At 43.2% G+C, this 26001-nt stretch overlaps 1 protein-coding gene across 1 annotated transcript; it reads left to right on the forward strand.

Moving 5' to 3' along the window:
* Positions 1 to 3798: 3798 nt before the first annotated feature.
* On the forward strand, positions 3799 to 25780 carry josd1 (Josephin domain containing 1). Its single transcript, XM_072588930.1, has 4 exons — positions 3799 to 4725; positions 16265 to 16393; positions 18934 to 19128; positions 21446 to 25780. Exons 1-4 carry the CDS (start codon positions 4550 to 4552, stop codon positions 21543 to 21545), a joined length of 600 nt encoding a protein of 199 aa, XP_072445031.1. The 5' UTR covers positions 3799 to 4549; the 3' UTR covers positions 21546 to 25780.
* Positions 25781 to 26001: the final 221 nt, after the last annotated feature.

Raw genomic sequence — 26001 nt, forward strand, 5'->3', positions numbered from 1 at the left:
ACCAGTGGTCATTCCCATGTATCTGCTGCCCTTGTCCTTCCAGATGGGAGAAATTCTGGACTTAAAAGATGATGTTGAAGTCACCTTAATACAATAAATCATTGCAACAGCAGTAGGCCATTTGGCTCAATTTTGCTTTGACATTCAATGAGATCAAGTCTGATTTAACAGGCCTTCAAGTCCACTTTTCTGCCTTTTAATGCTTGATTCCATGACTGATTAAAAATATCTCTATCTCAGTCTTGAATATACTTAATGGATGTCTAAGGTGAATTACTGCAGGCTGATTGTCTTTAATGGTGTCAAAGCTTAAAAATGTGTTGCTGGAAAAGCGCAGCAAGTCAGGCAGCATCAAAGGAACAGGAGAATCGACGTTTCGGGCATAAGACCTTCTTCAGGAATGGTGTCAAGCCTCTTTCATATTATTGAAACCTCCTATGTTCACATTTCTGACTTATACTTTGTAGATAGCAAATCTTGGGGAATCAAGAGATAATTCTTAGCCCTAACGCACTGTTACAGCGACAAAATGTTGATGATGGTGGATTCAGCAATGGTAATGTCAAGCATTTCAAGGGGAAATAGTTAAATTGTCTTTTAGTAGAGACAGTGATTGCCTGACCCTTGTAAAGTGAGAATTTTACTTGCAACCAATGTTCCTTATAGGCCAAATAAAAACCAAAAGAACCCTGCAGATGCTCTAAATCAAAAACAAAAACCAAAGTTGCTGGAAAAGCTCAGCAGGTCTGGCAGCATCTGTGCAGAGAAATCAAAGTTAACATTTCTGAAGAAGGGTCACCAGATCTGAAATGTTAACACTGATTTCTCTTCACAATGCTGCCAGACCTGCTGAGCTTTTCCAGCAACTTCTGATTTTGTTCCTTCTAGACCATGCAGCCACTGGGAACCTCTGTGCACATTGACCTACGTGCTGATGGATAGCTTCTGCTTTCAGAAGCCATTGCCACACACGAACCTTGCAGCTCACACAGTGGAAAAACAAACACAGAGAGTGTTGCTTGACAGTTATCAGCCCAAGCCTGAGTATTGTCCAGGTCTTACTGCATGTATGAATAATATTGAAAACTGCGCAAGTGTCAGTGAATTTTTAATTTTAATCAGATTTTAATTAATTAAAATCTGATTTTAAATTGGAAGGAAGGTCATTGATGAAGTAGCTGAACATCTGAGGGCTCAGGACACTATCCTGAAGAACTCCAGCAATGTCATGAACCTGAAGAGATTGACCTTAAATAATTAATTCCATCTCCTTTTGATCTAGTTTGACTCTAAGCATTGGAGAGATTGCCTCCACGAATTCCATTAACTTCAAATGTGTCAGGGTTCTTTAATATTACACTTTGTCTAATTCTGTCTTAAAAGGTCAGGGCTTATCTTGCCTCTAGATTCAAGGCCCTCTGCTGGTTGTAAGCACAAAAAAAGGCTGAAATTCACAGTGAAACTCACTGAAGGCCCATTGCTCTTATAAAGATATTGCTTTCAGATGAGATGTTAAACCATCTATTCTCTGAGATGTCACTTTCTCAACGAAGAGCAATTTCTGTTTTGTTTTTTTTTATTTCAAAAATATACTTTATTCATAAAATAATTTGATGGTCTGTACAGTTGGTAAACACTTACATACGTAAACACTTACATACAGAGATCAGAATTTATCATTTTTATATACAGGTCTGTACGTTTATCAATCATATGTCCATATATTTAGCTGAGGCGTCAGCAGAGCCCAAATGACTGCGTGGGCCCCCTGATCTTCTTTGGCGGCAGCTGCCCCAAACTTCAGCACGTCCCTCAACAAGTAGTCCTGGACCTTGGAATGTGCCAGTCTGCAACACTCAGTTGGGGTCAACTCCTTCAGCTGGAAGATCAGCAGGTTTCGGACCGCCCAGAGAGCGTCCTTCACCGAGTTGATGATCCTCCAGGCACAGTTGATGTTCGTCTCAGTGTGCGTCCCGGGGGAACAGACTGTAGAGCACAGAGTCCCGCATCACGGCGCTGCTCGGGACGAACCTCGACAAACACCACTGCAATCCTCTTCAGACTTATTCAGCGTAGGCACATTCCAGAAGGAGGTATGTGACAGTCTCCTCCCCCCCGCAGCCACTTCGAGGGCAGCGTGCGATGCGGCTGAGAGTCCGGGCATGCATAAAGGATCTCACAGGCAGTGCCCTTCTCACCACCAGCCAAGCCACGTCTTGGTGCTTGTTGGAAAGTTCTGGCGATGAGGCATTCTGCCAAATGGCTTTGATAGTCTGCTCAGGGAACCGCTCGATAGGATCTGCCCTCTCCTTTTCCCGAAGGGTCTCAAGGACACTACGTGCTGACCACTTCCTGATGGACTTGTGGTCAAAGGTGTTTTTCTTCATAAACCTCTCCACGAAGGACAGGTGATACGGAACGGTCCAACTACTCGGAGTGTTCCGCGGCAGCAAGGCCAGGCCCATCCTTTGCAACACCAGGGACAGGTAGAACCTCAGTACGTAGTGACACTTGGTGCTTGCGTACCGGGGATCCACGCACAGCTTGATGCAGCCACACACAAAGGTGGCCATCAGGGTGAGGGTGGCATTGGGTGTATTTTTTCCCCCGTTGCCCAGATCTTTGTACAGCGAGTCCCTTCGGACCCGGTCCATCTTTGACCTCCATATAAACGGGAAGATGGCCCGGGTGACTGCAGCAGCCCAGGTTCTAGGAATAGGCCAGACCTGTGCCACGTACAACAGCAATGACAGTGCCTCACACCTGATGATCAGGGTTTTTCCTGCGATGGAGTGCAACCATAGCTTCCATCTGCCTAGTTTCTGCCTCACTTTGCTGATACGCTCCTCTCAAGACTTGGCGCACGCCCCAGCCCCCCTGAACCAAATACCCAGCACCTTCAGGTGGTTGGTCCTGACGGTGAAGGGGATCGAGGATTGGTCGGCCCAGTTCCCGAAGAGCATGGCCTCGCTCTTACCTCTGTTTACCTTGGCCCCCGGCTATCCATAATCTCCTTGTTTACCTCCACTTTTCATATCTCTCTACCTAGGCACCATCTCCTAGTACTTGTTCACCCCTGCTTCACCTCATCATAAAGACTACCTTCCCCAACTACTATCAAGTTCTGGTGAAGGGTTACTGGACTATGAAACATTAGCGCTGATTTTTTCTCTCTCTCTACAGATGCTGCCCGAGCTGCTGAGTTTCTCCAGCAAGTTAAATTTGATTTTTCATATTCAGATCCTGGAGACACCCAGCCAATCCGGGTAGAGGGCTGCGTGATGACGCACGACGAGCGCCCGGCTTCTGTCGTTCCGAACCTCTGACGCCACGACGCCCGCGTATTAGGATGACGTAGTGCGCATGTGGGTGGCCGTGACGTAAAGCGCAGGTGGCGGCTGGAGCTGAGCGGGGCCCGGGAGTGAGCGGTGGCTGGAGTTCGGTCAGTGTCGGATGTGGAGCTGGAGGAAGCGACCGTGCGGGGTCCACAGCAGCCTGGAGCCTGGTTACTGTCGTTAACGGGAGGGAGAGGTAGCAAGTGGGGGACACAAGGAGAATCCGGATGGTGTGTGTGTGAAAGGGAGGCACAGGAAGAGCCCATAGGCGGGGGTTAGGGTGTGAGAGGGGCACAGGAAGAGCCCATAAGGGAGCGGAGGGTGTGAAAGGTACAGGAAGAGACCATAAGGTGGGTGGGAGGCAGAGGAAGAGACCAAAAGAGAGGGGGGGAGGCTGTTGAAGGCACAGGAAGAGACCATAAGGGGGGAAGGGGGGAAGGGGGGTAGGGGCATAGGAAGAGACCATAAGAGAGGGGGGAGTGAAAGGCACAGGAAGAGCCCAAAGGGGGGTGGTGTGGGTTTTTGGAGAGTGAGGTATAGGAAGATCCAAAGGGAGCTGAGGCATGGGAAGAACTCAGGCAAGGTGGTGGTGAGGTAACTTTAGGGCTGCCACGGTATATGGGTACACATACAGGCTCAGGAGCTGAGGGAAAAACCCAAGTGTACAAAAGGAGGTGAAGCACAGGGGGAGAGACACGGACGAAGCAAAGCCAAGGATCTCATGGACTGATGGAGGATCCAACCTGGAAACCTGACATCAACTAATGGGATGGTCTGAAGATTTGAGAAGGCTGCAACAACTGACACAAAGCACCTGCAACACACAATATTGTTGTAACAGCAAATTGGATCTCACTGAGGGATTATAAATATTTTGCCAGAATGACTGAACTTCAGGGAAAGAAATACTGGTTTCAGTCTTAAATGTTAGAACTGCAAGAGGAACGTGTCCTTAAAGGATATTACGTACTGCTGTTCTCAACTGGAGTTATACATTGTATGTTTTAGTTCCTGAAAGTGGTCATGATGAAATTTTGCAATCTACAGCTATCATTTATACTTGATTAAATTGTACTGAACCATGAAGACACTTGATGCTACAGCTCACACATCTTAATATGACTATAAGGTGCCTGGGATGTGAACTAAGGTTGAGATATACTTCTTCCTGAGATTTGACCACGTTTCAGGCCATACGTCTTGTCAAATTGAAAATGAGCTGTGTCCCCTGGAAAGGAGATAAGTTAAAACTGGACTCTGATGCTCAGGCATCTGCTCTGATTTACCATGAAAAGCAGAGGAGAGAGCTGTGTGCACTTCACGCCCTCAACAATGTCTTCCAGGATGGAAGAGCATTCACTAGAGACACCCTCCAGGAGATTTTTCAGAGGTACCTGAAACATGGTGTCACTGTTGTAGTGTCAATTTACATTAACCCAATTTCTGGACAGCATAGTCTTTACTGATTCCATGGTCACCCTTGGTTCAGTTGGTAGAATGAGCTCGCCTCAGAATCACAAGGCTATGTATTTGAGATCAACAGTAGAGCATGGTGCTGAGGGAGCACAGCTTCTGTCTAAGGTCTTTCTGTTTGCCCCCTTGGGTGGGTGTTAAAGATCGTGTGGCCACTGTTTGAAAAAAGACAGGCGAGTACTTTGGTTAACTGTGCTACATTTCAGTGATATTCCATAGACAGTGCAGAGCTGAGAGATTTCGGTTTAATGAAAGGCACTATAAAAATTTAAATCTTCCCCTTGTGCTTGTTCATGTCGCTGTTTCTGATGATGTGAACTGAGTTCTAGGACTGAAGGACGCCCATTTTGACATTTGTGCCTGCGTTGCTGGCTTTTCAACAGGGGCTATTTAGTTAAACCTAATTTTCTCAAATGTGTTTATACTTAATCCTAACTACTTACTTTTTAAATGATTTTATAGATTTTATAGATTTTGTTTCAATAGCTAGAAGAAATAAATTGCTGTTCTAATAATGAGAACACGTAATTGTGCTTCCTTGTTACCACTTCACCAGCCCAAGTGTTCGGTTCTGTCTTTAACATCAGATAAAATCCCAAAGTCCCTGAGAGGAACAAAATGGAAGCTATGTCACAGGAGGAGATGCTCTTTCCTTCTCCCCTCCCTGCCGCTCACTTCCCACCCTCCCTCTCTTGCTGCTCTTCCACCCACTGTCCTTTCTTCTCTCATCTCTTATTTTTTGGTTTTCTGCTTCATTTATTTATTTCTTCGGTCTCTGCAATTGGGAAGATAAAATCAACAATTGTGTTTGGGTTGTTTTGAGCATTTTAAGGCGTGTTGACTAAAAATATCACACTGACTTCAGCCTTAATGTGGCCTTGGAACAGATAAGCCATGGTGCAGTTAAATGTTGCATCAGACCCGAGGGGCCAAATGGCCTCCTGTGTTGACAGCATGTAATATTTTGCTGAGCATCTGCTGCAGCATTAGCATTGGAAGTATTTTGAATAATGCAAGTGTTTTTATCCCAAACTTGTGAACTGAATGCCTGTGGTTTGTTTTTGTCCCAATCCTCTGGTGTGCCATCTCAGCAAATGCAGTTTTTTTTCCTGAAGCCAACATTTATATCAGTTAAACACTTTTTAACCTTTACCACATTATCCAGTTCATCATTTATGACATATCTTTCATGTCCTCAGAATCTATCAAAACATTCCTTTGCAAATAACATAGTCACAGAACAAAAATGATGAATTTCTCTGCATCAAAATCTTCGCATTCCACCCTGGGAGCGTTTCACCCCATGTAAGCTACTGTGTACGTTATTGGGTAGCTTTGTGAAACGAACCTCTTCTGTATCCAAATTTTCACCAAACACTGGTCCCCCAGGACACGAGGTCTTTGATTTGGTCATTTGGGGCAGATAGTAAATATGAAATTGTTGCTAAAACTCATCTCTCTGACTGAGACCTTTAAGGAAGGAAATCTGCTGTCTTTATCTCGTCTGGCCTATGTGTGACTCCAGACGCAGCAATTCTTAACTGTCCTCTGAAATGGCCGAGAAAACCAGTTATTCAAAACCAGCTACAAATCCTGCCCTTGCCAGTGATGCCCACGTCCCATACAAGAGTAAAGAAAAAAAATCACTGGAGCTGGTGTGGTGTGTTTTAGATTTTCAGAAGGCTTTTGGTAGTGTCCCAAAATGGAAGGTTTGAAAGTAAAGTTAGCATGCATGGGATTCGGTGAAATATGAATATGAATTGAGAATTGGTTAATGGGCAATAAACGGGGAGTAGGAATAAATGGATCATTCTCCAAGTTTTAGGCTGTGACCAATGGGGTACTGCACGGTTTGGAAATAATTTGGATGTGGAGTACAATTGCATTGTTTCCAACTTTGCTCATGTACCCAGTCTGGGTGTTCAGAGGAACAGGGCAAATAAATGGCCTAGAACATGGCCGTGGAAAATAACGTGAGTAAGAGAAATGTTTTTTCACTTTGGTAGAGAAATTTAGGTCGTTTCTGAAATGGTGGGAGGGTGAAAAGTGCTGGTGGACAAAGGGATCTCAGTATCTTGTCATAAATCACTGGAAGTCAGAATGCACATGCAATAAGGAAGACAATTTGCTTTTGGCCTTCATTGTAAGGGGATCTGGGTCAGAAGTAAAGGTAACTTGCTGCATTTCTATAGAGCTTTGGTGAGAGCTCACCTGGAGTATTGTGTACAGTTTTGTCCACTTACCTATGGAAGAATTTGCTTTCCATCGAGAAAAGCTTCAACTCTGGAACAGTGGGATTGTGTTGTGAAGAAAGATTGAGGAGACTGGGTCTGTGTGCCCTTGACCCTGGAAGAATGAGGGATGACCTAATTGAAACTTAATTCTTTCAGGACATAACAGGATGAATGTGGAAAAGATATCCCTGTTAGCTGGTGAGTCTAGATGAAGGGAACCTAATCTCAGGATGAAAGGCAGGCATTTAGAATTGCAAAGAGGAATTTTTTCAGTCAGAATACAGTGAATCATTGGAATTTGTTACCCCAGAAGGCTGTAAAAGCTCAGTCATTGAGCAGGTTCAGTCAGAAAGTGATAGAGTTCTGGAAACTAATTACACCAATGGACATTGAGAAGGTGCAGGAAATGACACGGAGATAAATGATCAGCCCTGAGCTAATTGATTGGCATAATATGGAGAAGTCAGTGTTGGACTGGGGTGGACAAAGTTATAAATCACACAACACCACGTCATAGCCATAGAGTCATAAGGATGTACAGCACGGAAACAGACCCTTCGGTCCAATCTGTCCATGCCGACTAGATAGCCCAACCCAACCTGCCAGCACCTGCCCATATCCCGCCAAACTCTTCCTATTCATATACCTATCCAAATGCCTTTTAAATGTTGCAATTGTACCAGCCTCCACCATTTCCTTTGTCAGCTCATTCCATACATGTACCACCCTCTGTGTGATAAAGTTGCCCCTTAGGTCTCTTTTATATCTTTCCCCTCTCACCCTAAACCTATGTCCTCTAGGTTTGGACTCCCCCAACCCCAGGGAAAAGACTTTGTCTATTTATCCTATCCATGCCCCTCATAATTTTGTAAACCTCTATAAGGTAACCCCTCAGCCTCCAGCGCTCCAGGGAAAACAGCTTCAGCCTCTTCCTATAGCTCAAATTTTCCAACCCTGGCAACATCCTTGTAAATTGTTTCTGAATCCTCTCAAGTTTCACTATCTTTCTAATAAGAAGGAGACCAGAATTGCACGCAATATTCCAACAGTGGCCTAACCAATGTCCTGTACAACCGCAACATGACCTCCCAACTCCTATACTCAATACTCTGACCCATAAAGGAAAGCATACCAAATGCTTTCTTCAGTATCCTATATATCTTCTAAGTGTATAAGTCCTGCTCTGATTTGCTTTCCCAAAATGCAGCACCTCTTATTTATCTGAATTAATCTCCATCTGCCACTCTTCGACCCATTGGCCCATCTGGTCAAGATCCTTTTGTAATCTGAGGTAACCCTCTTCGCTGTCCACTACACCTCCAATTTTGGTGTCATCTGCAAACTTACTAACTATACAAGTTTATTTGGAAGCTAGTGCTGGTTGCGTGACAAATCAATTAAATTCACATCATAGAAACAGGCCATTCATCCCAATTGGTCTATTCTGCTTATGTATCACAGTCACCACTGACGTCCTCCTTCTTAACATTGTTCTGTCAACGTCTGAGCTGAGGTCAGCTCGACTACTCCTGGAGCCATCATCCACAGTGCTGCGCTGGCTGATGTGTCGTCCTCGAACTTCCACAAGCAAATCGGTCAATGACTATATGACCTGTACTAGGTCTTGGCGTTAGAGTACATGCCCAAACTCCTTTCATTTAGAGTTCTCATCCTCGATGAAGTCTCTCTGTGGCCTCAGCCCCACCCCATCTTCTAGTACCATCTCCAGTCTCTCAAGCTTTAGAGCTCTGAGCTCTTCCATCTGTGGGCTCTTGTGCATCTCCTGTCCCTTTTCATCCCTTCTTTCCTGGCCTTGTCTTGGCCATCTCTGGCCTGAGCTCTGGAGTGCTCTCAGTAGTCTTCTCCTGCCCAGTGAAATTCCTGAAGCCTCAGCTCTTTCACCCATCTGTTTGTCTTTATTGTATTCTCATTGTCTATTTTGATTTGACTCTGTTCCTGTGAAATATCCCGGGGAAACCTTTTCTGCATCAAAGGCTGTGTTGCAACTTGCCATCGACCCACCCTGTCTCTATATCTGTGTGTTCCATTTCTCCTCAGCCATTTACCTCTATAAAGTGTGCTGTAATATTGATAACCGTTCTGATTCAGTCATGACCTCTTGTAGATAATTCCACGGCTTTGCAGTTTTCTGTTGGAGAAATATTTCTTTCTGCTCTCACTCCTATATCTTTAAATTTGTATCGATGTCCCAGCTTTACTCATTCAAAGTATTTTAAACCATGACGTGCCACCTTACTTACTGACATTCTATCTGCCCCTTTAATGCACATTCCACTGTTATATCACTGCCTTGAAGTTTAATTTGATCTTCACAATGGTTTACTGTGTCTCCAGATTCAGTGATTGCAGGTTAGGACACTATTCACTCTAGTTCTAGAAACAAAGCATTGTTGTTTTTGTGAACAGAAGCCCCAACCAATCACTTTCAGAAACTGCTGTTAACTCATACTCTGTTTTGTCTCTTCTAACCAGCTTATAATCCAAACTGCAAACTCCCCTAATTCTGTCGTCATCTGCTCTGGCGGTCCCTTGTGTGGCAACTTGTCAAAGACTTTCTGTAAGTCCATGCACCCTGCATCCAGTGCATTTCTGTAATTACCACAATCATTACCACCTCAAAGCACTCCTATTCATAGAATCCCTACAGTACGGAAGCAGGCCATTTGGCCCATTCCAGTCCATACTGACTGTCTAAAGAGCATCCTACTCAGACCCACCCTCCTGCCCTATCCCTGTACCTCTGCATTTCCCTTGGCCCATCTGCCCTAACCTGCACATCTTTGGACTGTGGGCGGGTACCCTCCCAGACACTAGGAGAATGTGCAAACTCCAAACAGACAGCTGCCCAAGGGTTAAATCGAACCCAGACCGCTGGCGCCATGAGGCAGCAGTGCTAATCACTGAGCCCGGTGCCAGCCCTTGTGTAACAGAATTGTCTTTTCCAGAATAAAAACAGCAATTACTCAAAAAACTCAACCGGTCTGACAGCATCTGTGGGGCAGAAATCAGAGTTAACATTTTGGATCAAATGACCCTTCCTTGGAAGTCTTTCTGAAATTCTTGTTGGTGGTTTCTGGTTGTAGTCTCCATCTAGATGTGTCGTGACATTTGCTTAAAAGACACCATGATTTTCCCAGTCACGTTAAGCCAATTGACTTCAATCACTCTTCTTAGCTCTCTCTCCCTTTTTGGAAATGGGTGTTACATTGACCATTTTGTGGTCCTCTGGCAGAGGTCTGCAGAATTTCCAGGACCCCTTGAGTGTAACCCGACTGTCTTGTGATGTTTAACATGGCCTTTACTCTGCAGCTCGCTATTGCTGATTGTCCTGGGGTTGTTTGAAGCACAGTGTTCCATCTCTACCAACCCTGACTGCGATTAGCATGGACATGAAACGCTTCAGTCAAACTAAAACAAACAATTACACTGCTGAACGCAATCAGGGTGTTACCATGGTAACAGCAACGTAATCTGAAGTAGGGAGAAGCTAAGGTGCTTATCAATGTTTGTACGATTCTGTACGAGGATATGAAATATGCCTCAGTAGTTGGCCATGCTTAGCAAGGAGGCTGTGGAGATTAGAGTATTTTGAAACTTAAACATTTGCATCTAGTTTTGGCATATTATGGTCATTACATTTGGAATATATTCTGCAGAGTGCAGTGTGACCTGCTGGCTTGACTTGTTACTGTTTACAGGGAGTGGTCTCAGCTTTGTGCAGTTGCTGGTTAAGTTGGCAACTTGAGGTTTTAACCACGGCCACCTCCATTGTTTTCTCAAATATCTGATAAAGCCATCATTTGGAGGTATACAGTCCCTGTATCGGGTCTCTGAATTCTGGGCCTCTACATCCAAGTGTCCCCAAACATTGTAATAAAAATACAACAATCACATATCAGGATGGTTATCTTAATTACAGAGAGGAGGAAAACTAAGGGAAAGATAGAAAGTTCTGGCGAAACTCAGTAGGTTTGGTAGCATCTGTGGAGAGAGAAACAGAGATAATGCTTTGAGTCCGATAAGGCTACTGTAGTCCCAAAGGGGAATTATCAGATGAGTTGAAATGTTAATTCTGTTTTTCTCTCGATAAATGCTGCTAGACCTGTTCAGTTTCTCCAGCATTCTTTGTTTTTATTTAAGTTTGCCAACATCTGTATTTTTCTTTTCTCTTTTAGAGGAGCATTAAGGACTGTGTGCTTGTAACTTAAGAGGAGGAGCCCTGTGAGGGATACTGAGCACTGTATCAGTGAGAAATTAGAAATTGAGTGATTTTGAGTGGATTGTGAGAACTCCCTAATACATGTTTAAACACATCTAGAACACAGGAAAGACACTGGTATGTGTTAACTCTCAAAATATAAGGGTTATGTGACAAAAAAAAACTCATTGCTTCTCCTTCCTTTATAAGATCCAAATTTTTTATCCAAGCCACGAGTAATGGTAACCTCTGAGGAGCAGGAAAATTGATGTTTTGGGCATAATGAAGACTGAGGCCTCATTCCTGATGAAGGGCTTTTGCCCAAAATGTCGATTCTCCTGCTCCTCGGATGCTGCTCGACCTGCTGTGATTTTCAAGTACCACACTCTCTACTCTGGTCTGCAGTCCTCACTTTCTACTTGGTGGTAATCTCACTGGATGAGTAATCCTGAATCTTTAGGTTAATGTTCTGGGGTGTGTTCAAATCCAACCCAAGGGGATAGTGAAATCAACAAAAACAAACGTAACATAGAATCCCTACAGTGTGGATGCAGGCCATTCGGCCCATCAAGTTCACACTGACCCTCCAAATGGGATCCCACCCAGACCCACCCCTCTACCTGTAAGCCTGTATTTCCCACTGTAGGGGAGAAACCAGAGCCCCCGGAGGAAACCCATGTAGACACAGGGAGAATGTACGCAGTCGCCAGGGGCTGAAATCAAACCATGGTCCCTGGTGCTGTGAGGCAGCAGTGCCATCCCTGTAGATTTATATATTGTAAATGTAGATTTTTTTTGTATAATGTTAGTCTAATGCTGACCATGTAACCACTGTTTAATTGTTGTAAAAACCCACCTGGTTCACTATTGTCCTTTTGGGAACAAAATCTGTCATCCTAATTTACATGTGACTCCAGACCTACAGTAAAGTGGTTGGCATTTTCTGCCCTCTGGGCAAAGACGGATAGGCAATAAATGTCCGCCTAGTCAATGAAACCCATATCCCATTACAAAAATCATCTAGGTTAGAAGTCATGACACCAGGTTCTAGTCCAACAGGTCTACTTGAGGTCACCAGCTTTCAGAGCACTGCTCCTTCATTGGGCTCCTCATTGCCTGACAAAGGAGCAGCACTCTGAAAGCTTGTGATTTCAAGTAGACCTGTTGGACCATAAGCTGGAGTCATGTGACTTCAGACTTGTCCAGCCCAGTCCAAAACCAACCCCTCCACATTACAAAAATCACCTGGGCATGGAGAGACAAAAAATGTCCTAATTGATTTGTCCTGTTGAGGTTAGCAAGTGACTCAGGGATGAGGTGACTTGGTATGAGATGCATCGGTTTAAAATTGTTTTTGCAAAATAAACTTTTCAAAAGTTCATGTTAGACCACTTGGGTGTAAGCAAGTTATTTTAAAACTTATCTGTAGTAGAACCAATATAAGCTGAAATTGTCAAACTCTTACTAAGTGTAATGACTCCCAAGTTCCCTCTGGGTCTCTAATGTGTCCTGTGGCTAACCACCACCTTACAATTTTGGAACAGTTTTTCCTTATCAAATCCCTTGTATGTTGCTGATTTATTTGGAACTTCTTTTAGCCTAATATTCAGCAGGCAAAGAAATAGCTAGAAATTTCTTCAACTGAAATGATCTTAAGGGGAGCCTTATAAAAAAGTGAGTATGTGTGTTTTGTTGCCTTAGGATATCTCAAAATAAGTTTCCACCTGAATAAGGGGCAGCAAATGTTAAACATTCGTTCCTGCTTGAGTTATGAAGTGAGGAAATTGGTGTATTGACAGTAATTCACTGCTGTTCCCAGAATCTCAGCAATCAATCCACTAAGTGACTGACCAGCATATCATTTAGATAACTGTTCCTCTGTGCAGGATCTTCAATATCCCATCACCGGTATGGTTGCAATTATAATATGGAACATAGGACATGTTTTTACACATGTTCTGAAGGTTAAAAAAAAAGAAAGTGTGATAGAATTTAAAGGCCCTATTTTTAAGAAGTTCACTATCAGTTGTTAGGTGCTGCTTTTTTACTTATCCAAGTCATTTTTAAGTCCAATACACAGCTAAATGAGCTTAGAAATAGTAAGGACTGCAGATGCTGGACGTAAGAATCAATGATTGTGGAGTTGGAAAAACACAGATGGTCGGCCTGAAATGTGGACTTTTCTCCTCCTTGCGTCCTGTTTGACCTGGTGTGGTTTTCAGCTTCGCGTTCATCAACTGAGGTTACTCTAGCTCAGTGATGATAATCTTATCTACGATTTGGAAACTGGTCATTTCAGACCCAGTTCAGGAGACTTCAGTGCACAATCCACATAGAGGAACTGCTACACTGCTGGAGAAAATGCAACATTTAATCAGGGCCCCACTGCTCCCTCAGTTGGAGGTAGAAGGTCTGTTACCAGAGAGCAGATAGGGTTCTTTCCAGTGTCCTGGTCAATACTTTTATCAAACATCACTAACTCAAAAAGTAATCTGGTCGGATCATGTTAATAGCTCCTGGTCTGGCCCTGGTGGTGAATTAACGTCTTAAAATTATGTATTATGTTAACTGACTCTAAACCAGCTGATGACATATAAACAAAAGCTGTTTCTTAGTTTCTGCAGAGAGTTTATTGACTTGTAGCTCTCATCCAACATCCCTGTTGCCCAGATGTTTCCCATTTATATGTCCTCAAAGATATTAATATGGCCTTAACGCCTTATCAGTCACATTGTTAAAGTTAAGGTGTTTTGTTCTTCTTGATCATTTAAATTGTCCAAAATCAGAGATGTTTAACAACAACTTGTAATGATATAGCGCCAGTAGGTTTCCCTGGAGCATCAGAGGCTGAGGGATGAACTTATAGAGGTTTATAAAATCATGTGGGCCTTGGATAGGATAAATAGACAAGTTTTTTCCCCCTGGGGTGGAGGAGTCTAAAACTGGAGCGCATAGGTATAGGGTGAGAGGGGAAAGATATAAGAGAGACCTAAGGGGCAACTTTTTCACTGAGGGTGGTGCATATGTGGAATAAGCTGCCAGAGGAAGTGGTGGAGGCTGGTACAATTATAACATTTAAAAGGCATCAGGATGGGTATATGAATAGGAAGGGTTTGGAGCGATGTAGGCCAAGTGCTGCCAAATGGAACCGGATTAGTTTGGGATATCTGGTCAGCATGGATGAGTTGGACTGAAGGGTCTGTTTCCGTGCTGAACATTTCTATGACTCTACTTCACGTGAGCATTATAAAGCAAAATTAGTCATTGTACTACACAAGGTGATATTTGGGCAAGTGACATTGATGTGTCAGGGAGTATTTTGAAGGAGAGATGAAAAGGTTTTGGGAGGGAATTTTGGAGTTTGGAGCCCAAGTAACTGAAGACATGGCCATCAATGGTGAGCAGTTTAAAATTGGGATGGATGAGAAAGACCAAAATAGAAGGAGTGTCGAGATCTCAAAACACCGGAGCTGAAGGAGATTGTGCAGATAATGAGGGCAAAGCCACAGACGGATTTGAAAAGAAGCATGAGAATTTTAAACAAAATATTCTTTAGATAAGTTGTTAATGATTTGAATTTTGTTGCAATCTTATCAACTAGGATTTTAATAATATGTAACAGTGAGCAGCTTATATTTCAATAGTCACTTGAAGTGATACTAACAAAATGATAGAAATAAAAGCAAAATGCATTTGTGCAATAGTGATTGTCATATGATTGACACTAATTGTACCTGAGATGGTGTAGCAAACCATTCAAGGGCAGCCTGGTGACTCATTGGTTAGTATTGTTACCTCACAGCGAGTTCGATTCCACCCTCAGGTGACTGATGTGTGGCATCTACACGTTCTCCCCATATCTATGTGAGTTTCCTCCCACTGCTCCAGTTTACTCTCTCAGCCCAAAAATGTGCAGGTTAGGGTGGATTGGCCATGCTAAATTACCCATAATGTTCAGGGATGTGTAGGTGCGGTGGGTTAGCCCTGAGAAATGCAGGAATATGAGGACAGGGTAGGGATTTGGGTGGGTTGCTTTTCGTAGGGTCAGTGTGGTCTCGATAGGCTGAATGGCCTACTTCCACACTGTAGGGATTCTATGATTCTATGCATTCAACAACAGTTAGGGATGGGTAACAAATGCTGGTCTTACCAGCAAAACCCACATCCCATAAAAGAATAAACAAATGGTAGATTGGAGTTGGGTTGAGGTTCTAAATGAGTTGTTTTCCCTGGATCCTGGTTACGGTCACCTTTATGGGGTATCTCTCCCAAAACAAGGTTGTCTCTGCAGGGAGTGTTTTGAGCTGTACAGTGTTTCGATCAAAGTGCTGGTGGATTAATTCTCTCACTGATTGGAGCAGTGGGAATTATTTCACGTGATAAAATTGCAGATCGAAGTTTGATAAGTGTGCCTGCTCCTTTGGTATTTTGTTAAATAAACCAAAGAATCATGTAATAACCTCTGGAGCTGAAGGCATTCATAAGAGTATCAGCAGTAGATGCAGGTTTGGATCACATGTCCCCTCACTACTGCCCTGATATTTAATACGTTAATTAAACTTCACATTCCTGTCAGTTCTCTGTAACACTTTAATTTCCTTAACATTCAAGAATCTGTTGATCTGGGTTTTAAATATATTCCGTAACCAAGCATCAGCAGCTCTCTACACTGGGCAATTTTAAATACTGTAAAGGAAAATTTCTTCAGCTCAATCTGATCAGTCTTGGTCTGAGCTCAGGCCCTATCCTGAGACTAGACTTTGCAATCAGGGGAGAGAGCCTCTCTATATCCACACCGTCAAGGCCTAAACAACTTTGTACATTTCAACGTACTCCGATTTAGAAGACTGTGAGGGGATTGTGTACCCCCATTCTACACCTTGCTATCATGTTTTGTAGACATTTTGGTACCTTTCTCATATGGGCCATTTGACAGAAATGGGCTGGATAGGAGATGATGCTGTTTAATGTTTAATCACTATTTGTTTCTGTCTATCTGGCAGGTTATCCCCCAATACCATGGTAACGCCGCACAAGAAGAGCATGTTGGGAACAGGAAACTATGATGTTAATGTAATAATGGCTGCTCTACAAACTAAAGGTTACGAAGCTGTTTGGTGGGACAAACGAAGGTAGGGGGCTGTGTTTTGAGTCTGGAGACTTCGGGTGTATAATTTAAGCAGATATTTCAGTGCAGTCCTCAGTTGGAAGGGCTGTCTTTTTACTTCCAGAAAAGTACATGATGATGATGTAGGTTGAGAAACGTCTTCACTCAAAGTTGAGTCTTAAGAATTTTCTGCCCCTCCTGGATCCTCAGCTGTAGCTTCTCCATAAGACTGAGATCGATAGATCTTTGGTCTGCCAGGGAATCGAGAGCTATGGGGATCAGATGGGAATGGGAAGTTAAAGTACATTAATGGAATAGCAGTGTAGACTGAAGGAGTCCGCCCTACTCCAGTTCTTATGTTTAAATAACCTGTCAAACTGCTTGAAGGAGAGATGTTCACCTTGCCCGTTTGGTTCCCTATCGAACAAAAAAGTCACTGAAACACCTTACCTAACCATTTCACTCCTTGCTGCTTGTGAGAACTTCCTGTGTACCAATTGAGGCTGGTATATTTCCCTAATTTCAGCAATGACCACTTTTCCAAAGCGTTATTTCAGATATTAAGTGTGAGAGAGATCCTGAACGTGCAAAAGGCATAACATTTTAAGCTTTCCATTCCTTCTCTAAACTTCAACCCTATTCCCAGGGCCAGTATAAGCTCTCACAATTATTGAAGTGCCCCTTATGTTATTTCAGGATAAAGATGTCATTTTTGTTTTCCTAAATCTATTTTAATTAAAGGGAGTGAGTGTTGCCAATGCTGTCAGCTGGAAGTAGCACAGTTTTTGGTGTAGGATTGATGGCACCAGTGTCAATTTAAACAGTTTTCGCAAGCAATGTTAATTAGGTTTTATCTACAAAATCAGAATTTAAAAAGGCCTCCAAACTTGCCCATCTGAATGTAATTCACAGCTGCAGCCCTGCTTTGGTCGTTTGAGTGTTGGGTTGTATTACTGACTCTGTTCAGTTGTCCAGGATTGTTTTGCTTGCAGTTTGTGATGCAGCTCCTGTTGAATTGCTTCAGCGTTGTGTCCAATGTGTGATCGTGAAGGTGGGGAGGGCGGGGAAGCGCTTTGTCCTACTGGATTGCGAGCTGCTGTTTGGCTTTGAAATGATGTTCTGCTTGATAAAATGTAAATGTTTATATGTCCCGGCCCTGACGTGTGCTGTTGACTGATGTAATTTGTATTATTTATAGTTCCTTGTGCCCTCATGAAGGCAAAGGGCACCAGCAGCCCCTCTGAATGCAGCTCATCTTAATGCTTAATGATGCACGTGTATGTCATGTGCTCAACATCCCAGTGAATCTGAATTCTGGACCTCAGTGTGCAGGTTTTGCCAGGTGCTGTTTCCTGTGTCTCTAATGGACACACTCGTCTTCATGGAGCCAGTTAGTAGGTGGAGCAGCATATGAGGGTGACCCCCTCACCTGGTGCTGCAGTCTGGTACCTGGTGTGTAGTGACACTGTTGTGTTTCACTGGAGCAGCTATTATTCACGTGTCAGCCCAGGCACTACGTTCTGGACATTGTTCCTCCCATGACATTATCTTGCTGTCCCTTTATGGCTAACTCTATTAGATAGGGAGCCTTAACACAGAATCCTCCAGATTTTCACAATCTGAAATAAACCCAGAAAATGCTGAGCAGGTATGGAGAGGGCAACAGGTCGTGAAGAGTCATCTGACTGAAACTTGATTCTTCTCTCTCTGCCATAGAAGCTCTGGATGATATAACAACATTCTCTCCCACCCCTGTGTTCTCCCTCACCACTACCTCAAACTCTCATTCTAGTTGGAGATGGTTAACTTTACAAGCACTTGGCTTGTAAATCTTTTTTTTTTGTCCTGTCGATCTATAGCCCAACAGAGTACCCTTAGTGTGCCTGTATTTCCATGTACTGCTCTACTTAGATAAGTGGGAAGGCGATGGGGTGTGGTAATGTGACTGAGCTAGCAATCTAAGCCTCAGGTTAATGTTCTGGGGTCATGGTTTCAAATCCAACCACGGCCAATGATCAATAAAAATCTGGACTTAATAGATGACATTTTAATGATGTCGTGTAATGATGACGACGTAACTGTTATTAATTATTGTAAAAGCCAACAGGTTCACTTATGTGGTTTAAGGAAAGAAAGTCTACTGTCCTTCTCCAGTCTGGCTTATGTGTAACCCCCTGTAGCCAATCGGGGATGGACCATAAACACTGGCCTAGACAGCAACATCCACATGTCCTGAATGAATTAATTTTATTAAAGACTTTCTGTTCCCTGAAGATGGATTTAAAATTCCAAGCTAGTTTGTTTTCAGCACTGCTTGAGTGTGATTTCCTGTTAAATAAAAAGATTGTACTTTCAAGAGTTTAGTTTACTGTCTCAAAGCAAATGATACGTTGCCAGCTGTTTATCGACTCCTCAACTTCTGTCAGCAATCTGAGCAAAGGCAGCAACTGATATTTATATATGTGTCTTTTTAAGGGAGTATATGTTCTCAAAGCATTTGTATTTATAGATCAGCTCTCAAATACGTCTGTCCACCTCCTATCATTCTTTGTGCCTTTCTTTCAGAGATGTTAATACTATTGCTCTTTCGAATGTGATGGGCTTTATTATGAACATCCCCTCCAGCTTGTGTTGGGGTCCCGTGAAGCTTCCTCTTAAAAGGCAACACTGGATTGGCGTCCGAGAGGTTGCTGGGATCTACTACAATCTGGACTCGAAGCTGAAGCTGCCAGATCCGATCGGCAATGAGAATGAACTCAGGTGAATAGATCACCAAGGTGGATTTCTGTGATCAGAGCTCACCAGTGTCCTGTGTGGTGTTTGACATATAAGTATGAAGAGGGAAGGTTGGTGCTAGAATGTCAGTCAGACACTGAGTGATTCCCTTCTCAAAGTGTCTTTGTATGGAGATTGGATGACTACAGGATTGTACTGACATGTGATGCCTCCCATAGCCAGATAGCCTACTGGCATTTAAATATTCTCCCTCGCTATCCTTGCTGATAACAGGTTCCCCTTTGCTGAGGCTAAGTTCCACATTTAGCAGCAGCCATCGCGGAGACATGTTAAAGGCAAGAGTCTAAAGTGTGGTGCAGGAATGATGAAGGGCTTTTGCCTGAAACATTGATTTTCCTGCCCCTCGGATGCTGCCTGATGTGCTGTGCTTTTCCAGCATCACACTCTTGACTCTAATCTGCAGTCCTCATTTTCGCCATGTTAAAGACAAGAGTCCATCCATTGAACTAACACCATCAGGGACTGGGAGAGGGTAACAATGGTGAAACCAATCTGTCGTTGTCTCACTCCCATTCCCACAGGAGTCACAGGCCTCCGTCACTAAATCCCACATTGCATTCTCGTTAGTGTCTAAGGCTTTCATTCATTTGCTGTCCCGAATATTTCAGGCAGGCTGCCTTCTGAAACGTTGCAGTGAATGTGAATTGGTCAGGGAACGTTCTAACGCTCATGTAGGTGAGAGAAAAAAGGTGAGAACAGGATCAAATGTGATAAAAGCAAAATCCAGTACAGGTTTAGGTGTTGTAACTTGCTGATCTTGTGTATGTAGCCACAGCCTACGAGGAGCTACATGATAGCCTCTTTGGTGAAGTTTTTAAATGAAGCTAATTTAGTTCCTCTGTGCCTTACAAGGGATAGGTTTGATTGCTGATACCTTGGTTGTGAACTGAGGAAGTGGGTTAGAGGCTGTTGTTAGCCACAGTGAGCTTTAATGAGGAGTGGGAGGAATAAAGATTTAGCTGTTACTGCTGCTTTAGCATACCTGGAGTTATCTTGCACCTTTATTGATGTGAGACTTTGAAGTGACCAGTTGTGCAGGCTAATCTAATGTGTATCTTTATATGTATGGAGTGCCCTTAGCTGTGATCTCCTGCCCATTCAGAGAACCTGCTGGTGTCTGATCCACACACATGCATGGCCATCACTCTGTTTAAGTTCTGGAGGGAGTTTGCAGCCATTGAAATTCTTACCCATTGAAGGAGTCAGAAATTTGAGATCAAACAGAAAGAGATCAGTCAGTCATAGAGCGTCCTAGAGCTGTACAGCACAGAAACAGACCCTTTGATCCAACTCGTCCACGCTGACTAGATATCCTAAACAAGTTTGGTCCCATTTGCCAGCACTTAGCCCATGTCCCTCTAAAACTTTCCAATTCATATACCCACCCAGATGTCTTTTAAATATTGCAATTGTACCAGCCTCCATCTCTTCCTCTGGCAGTTCATTCCATACACGTACCACCCTCTGCATGAAAAAGTTGCCTCTTGAGTCCCTTTTAAATTTATCCCCCTCGGAAAGATGTTGTGAAACTTGAAAGGGTTCAGAAAAGATTTACAAGGATGTTGCCAGGGTTAGAAGATTTGAGCTATAGGAAGAGGCTGAACAGGCTGGGGCTGTTTTCCCTGGAGCGTCGGAGGCTGAGGGGTGACCTTATAGAGGTTTACAAAATTGAGGGGCATGGATAGAGTAAATAGGCAAAGTCTTTTGCCTGGGGTTGGGGAATCCAGAACTAGAGGGCATAGGTTTAGGGTGAGAGGGGAAAGATATAAAAGAAACCTAAGGAGCAATTTTTCACGCAGAGTGTGGTACGTGTATGGAATGAGCTGCCAGAGGATGTGGTGGAGGCTGGTACAATTGCAACATTTAAGAGGCATCTGGATGAGTATATGAATAGGAAGGGTTTGGAGGGATATGGGCCGGGTGCTGGCAGGTGGGACTAGATTGGGTTGGGATATCTGGTCGGCATGGGTGGGTTGGACCGAAGGGTGTGTTTCCCTGCTGTACATCTCTATGACTCTGCCCTCTAGTTCTGGAATCCCCCACCCCAGGGAAAAGACCTTTGTCTGTTTATCCTAACCATGCCCCGCATGATTTTATAAACCTCTGTAAGGTCACCCCTCAGCCTCTGACGCTCCAGGGAAAACAGTCCCAGCCTATTCGGCCTGTCCCTATGGCTCAAACCCTCCCAGAGTTTGGTGAAAGTGATTTATACAATCATGCCTCTTGGTGTTCTGCGTGAACATTGTTTCAACAATTTTCTCTTTTATAAATTTCTACACAGAAAATTTCTGAAACACCAGCTGAGGGGGAAGAACTGTGAGCTCCTATTGGTTGTGAGTGAAGAGGTCGAAGTTCATCATAGCTGGAGGACAGATGGCTGACTTGGGGAAAATCCCAGTGTAAACCATGCCTTGGTCACTACAGCAGTCACTACAGCTCCCTGCTCAAGGGATGAAGCAAAACGCATAAACACCACAACTCTTGGTCTTTCTTGATGGAAGAGGAATTTCCTTTTAGCTCTGCATATCTTTAAAAGACTTGGTGACTTAAGTATTTGAAATGAAAGTTGGTGCTTTTTTTAAACAAAAATGAATTACTCAAAGCAGAAAATCTGAGGGACGAATAGTTTTTATTTTGTTGCTTAGTGAATTTAAAAATAAAATGTAAATTGTATAAATATTAAAATTGGGGGAAGATTATTGGAATAATTGGCCAGGTAAGGCTTAGGTCAAGACTAAATTAAACAAGAATTTCAGGCAGCAAACACATCTCAGCACCAAGGCCCAAGTAAATCTCTTGATCTAAAAGTTACAGTAAAATGCTGGAAATATTCAGGTCCTCGGGCAACAAGAGAACTGGAGCTATCTTTTTAAGTCAGTGACTTTTCATTCTGGAAAGCTGTTGCTTGGTTTCGAACTACTAAACGTCAGCTTGCCCCCAACACTCCTTTCCTAGTCAGCACTAGTTTTGCCAGTGATTTGTTTTCTTAAATTAAGAGATTCTCACTTTTTCTCGCTAACATATTGGAAATGAAGAAGACATTTGTTTGGGGCTTGTGTTGCTAATGATGAAGACATTGGGGAGAAGTCTGTGCTGCACAATGCAATTTTTTTTTTAAATTTGGAAATTGATCCCTTTGCTGTCTACACACAGGAGCCCATGTGATTCAAAAGTGATAAATCAAGTTTTAAAATTAAATATTTTGGCTACCGGCTTCTTAAAATGGATACCAAGAGTTTAAAAGTGGTAAGCACATTGACAATCTGGTTAAAGGTAGAGAGTATTGTTAAACTCATTCAAATCCTGTAGGTATTAGTTTTCCAGTATATGTTGTAACTTGACAAGTTTGTACTACCTGTTAGTGCCAATGAAAGTGTCTGTGTAATTCAGAATCCCTTTAGTACCCTTCATCAGTGATGTCAAGGCAGTAACATAACTCACTAGGGAAGGGTGGCTGGTGGTTTGCCAGTTGTACACCCTTGCCCAGTATTAGTTTGTAAAGACTTCACTGGGAGCGAAAGCAACTGGGTGGGGTGTGAAACCTGCAACAGTCTGATCGGTTTCTCCCAGAATGGGTGGGGAGCTGATTTTGTAATTCCACTCCCTCACCCCAAAACTTTGTCAGAAAAGATTTGGCTGATTGATCAGTCAGAAACTGAAACTGTACCAAGTCAATAAATAACTAATGAACAATGTGGACCAGTGAAGGTAACAGACAGCACAAAGTGCTGGACAAGCTGGCAGTCATTAGGCACCTTAATAATTGTCTGGACAATCTATCGGGGAAAGAGAAAAGAGCAGGGAGATTCCAAATTCCCCAAATTATGGAATTTGTTGCTATATTTCACAAAAGTTAAGTTATCGAAATGAAGTAGTTTTTTTTGTTCAAATAACCTGCCACTGTTCCAGGAACCAGAGGTGCACTCGTAGTTGAATAGATCTTGTTTGTTCTCAGAGTTTGGGGATAGATCTGATACCCCAAACACAGTTGTTTGCCTTGACCTACATCTCTGAGAGAGATGCTCAATACCAACACATTTGTAGTTTAACTGACCTTGCTGTAAGGTTGGATGTTGGGGGGGGGGGGGGAAGGGAGGTGCAGCATCATCCCAATAGAATCATCCTTTTCATAATCACTGTTCCTGATTTTGACTGCTCCGAGAGAGATTCCACTCCTGGTCAGTAGTGGATCCCTGTGGATTTAGATCTGCTGCCCTGGCTTGACTTTATATTAAAGGCACTGTTTAAATGAATGACTTCTTGACATTGCTTGAATGGGATTTCACCGGGGCCCTTGAGACAATAGCAATGTGACTCGGACAGGCTGGAATCTTAAATCCAGCAACACGAGCAAAATGATAAAGTGCCGGTTCCTTTGATTAAAGAAATGAGAAGATGGTGAGAAGTGTCCATTTCATTCACTGGGTTGTGGTCAGATTGATCTCAGGAATTGTAGTTCTATGAGAAGCATCCAAGAGTTGGTCATTTCCTTATTGCTGACCAGTCGCTGAGACTCCAACTCAAACCTGAGAAATGTCAATAGTCTACATCTTAAAATGTGTGCCCAAACAGAGGGTAGGGATGTGGATCTTAATAAAGGAAAGAATAGCATTCATTTCCAAAGCACCTTTCACAACCTCTGGATACTCCAAAGTGCTTTTGAAGTGTTAACACCTGTCATTGGAAGAATGGGCTTTATAAACGCAATGGCCTCACATGTCCCATACTGACTGCTGCCTGGAATAAGTAAGTATTTCGAATTTGGCCAAGAGTTTGAGTTGGCTGGAAACTGAAATGATTTGAATTTTCTAATTGCACTTCCAAGAAAAAAAGATGAGAAAATGCATCTCATTTCAGCCAAGTTCGTCTCCTTGGTACAACCATTCAAATGGTGGAATTACTAGTGATGAGCTTGGTTTGACCTTGAGTTCAGTTGTAGTTACCTGGGGAGTTACAGGTGGGTGATCTCAAAGCGCAGGCTTGTAAGTTGGTAAAGCAGTCTGTTGGATGTGTTTTTCTGGTCCAGGTAATGCTTTGAGATTCCCATGAAGCTGCTGCAAGGATTTTTGTTTTCACAGGTTTGTAGTGAGTTGGAGGATTGCAGAGTAACTGGCGTCTTGCCAACGGGCCTGGCCCTCCTCATGGTTTTAAATCTTGAAAATGTAATCATTCAGCACTCAAGTCTGGCAACCACTTCAAAGATGGGATGTGGGAGGGGGGGGGAAGAAACAAGAAGGCCATGGTGGGAAAGCAACACCATGTATACTGGGACCAAAGGGGAAACATTGAGGGACTATCCTGTCCCATCAGATGTAGTGCCCAGTTTAATTGTGTGATAACAATCAAATGCCGAGTTGACATTTGCGAAAGCAATGATGGAAACAAATTGCGAGTCTGTTGACTGGCTCTCTGCACCTGCAGGATAAAGGAGGGGTAAGACACAGGCCCAGTCCAGTTGCATCCACAGAAATTCCAGGCGGGGGGTTGACATTGCATCAGCATTTTCCAACAACCATCAGGTTCAAACTTCTAAAAAACTGGATCTGGAAATCTGAAGAGTGTCTCTTTTGAGAATCTGAATGTGACCGGGGAGCCTGGTCTTGTTACCAAAGATGAATGACTAAGGGAAATGTGCAGCTGGAGGCTTTTCTCATTCCAAAGTTTTGTGATTGTAGATGGAAAGTTTTCTTACACTTGACCAGAGTATTCTAACATCCTTTAGCCGCTGGGATAGCGATGAATGATCAGATTTGCACGGGAGGTAGGAATTTCCACAAGTTTACCCTTTGCTTTTACATGGAAACCAAGCTTTGAAGACAGTATTTGTAGGTTGTGGGAGTTTTGGACATGCTATTGGAGTCTCAAGACAGAGGTGGGATTTGTAGGTTTTGGGTTCTGGAGGTTGTGTTTGTAGGTTGTGGGTTCTGGAGGTTGTGTTTGTAGGTTGTGGGTTCTGGAGGTTGTGTTTGTAGGTTGTGGGTTCTGGAGGTGGTATTTGTAGGTTGTGGGACCTGGAGGTGGTATTTGTAGGTTGTGGAAACTATTAAGTAAAGATAATGCAAAGTAGGTTGCACTTGTCCTGATGAAGAGAAATGCCCATAAGCCCCTTACGCCTAAAGTTGCAGGCATACTGCAGCATTTCTGTAACTTTCATCTGTTTCTCTGATACAGGTCAGCAGCATGAACTGGAAGGAAAGCCTTTCTGCCAACATAGTGTCCAATTAAGGGATTGAATTAGTTCTGGCCGTCCTTTTTTAAGATGAAGTTATTGAGTTGATATGTTCAGAGAATTGGCCAAAGTTTGTTGTATTTGCAATCTCCCCCAATCCAATGTTGCTACTTTTTTCCAGTAATCAGATTTGAAGCAAGGAACACTGACCCTGTTTGTAGACGACCAACAGGGGCTCTGCAAACGTGTGTATCTCTACTGCCTCTGTTGCACTTTAAAGATTATAACTTTGTTGCTTAGTTATCACAGAAACCTGGCATGATTGCAGGCAAAAAGGAAATCAGTTGTATTTTTACATTATTGACATCTGGTCGCTATTAGTTATCCCTTCGGTTTGGGAGAGGGATGAACAGTGCAATGCTGTATAATAAACACTATATGTTCGGGTTATTGTGTCAGGGTCATTTTTGTTACAATTCCTCAGGTCCCAGAAATGGAGTTTCTGCCTGCCAGCCTCGTGACCCTTTCTTCAGCCTATTTTGTGTTGTGTCTGTGAATGGAAAACAAAACCCATACTGTTTGAATAAAATCTTCCATTAATTTGTTTAAATATGAAACTAATAGTTTTTTGTGTGGCCTTAATGTGTAATATTAAGGAGTTTATGGCT

This window comes from Chiloscyllium punctatum, chromosome 18 (genome assembly GCF_047496795.1).
Source record: "Chiloscyllium punctatum isolate Juve2018m chromosome 18, sChiPun1.3, whole genome shotgun sequence".
NCBI classification, from domain to species: Eukaryota; Metazoa; Chordata; class Chondrichthyes; order Orectolobiformes; family Hemiscylliidae; genus Chiloscyllium; species Chiloscyllium punctatum.

Coding starts and splice junctions, on each gene's coding strand:
- josd1 (XM_072588930.1), top strand. CDS start 4,550: ATGAGCTGTGTCCCCTGGAAAGGAGATAAGTTAAAACTGGACTCTGAT. Junction 4,726..16,264: donor CTCCAGGAGATTTTTCAGAG/GTACCTGAAACA, acceptor TCTATCTGGCAG/GTTATCCCCCAATACCATGG. Junction 19,129..21,445: donor GGCAATGAGAATGAACTCAG/GTGAATAGATCA, acceptor ATTTCTACACAG/AAAATTTCTGAAACACCAGC.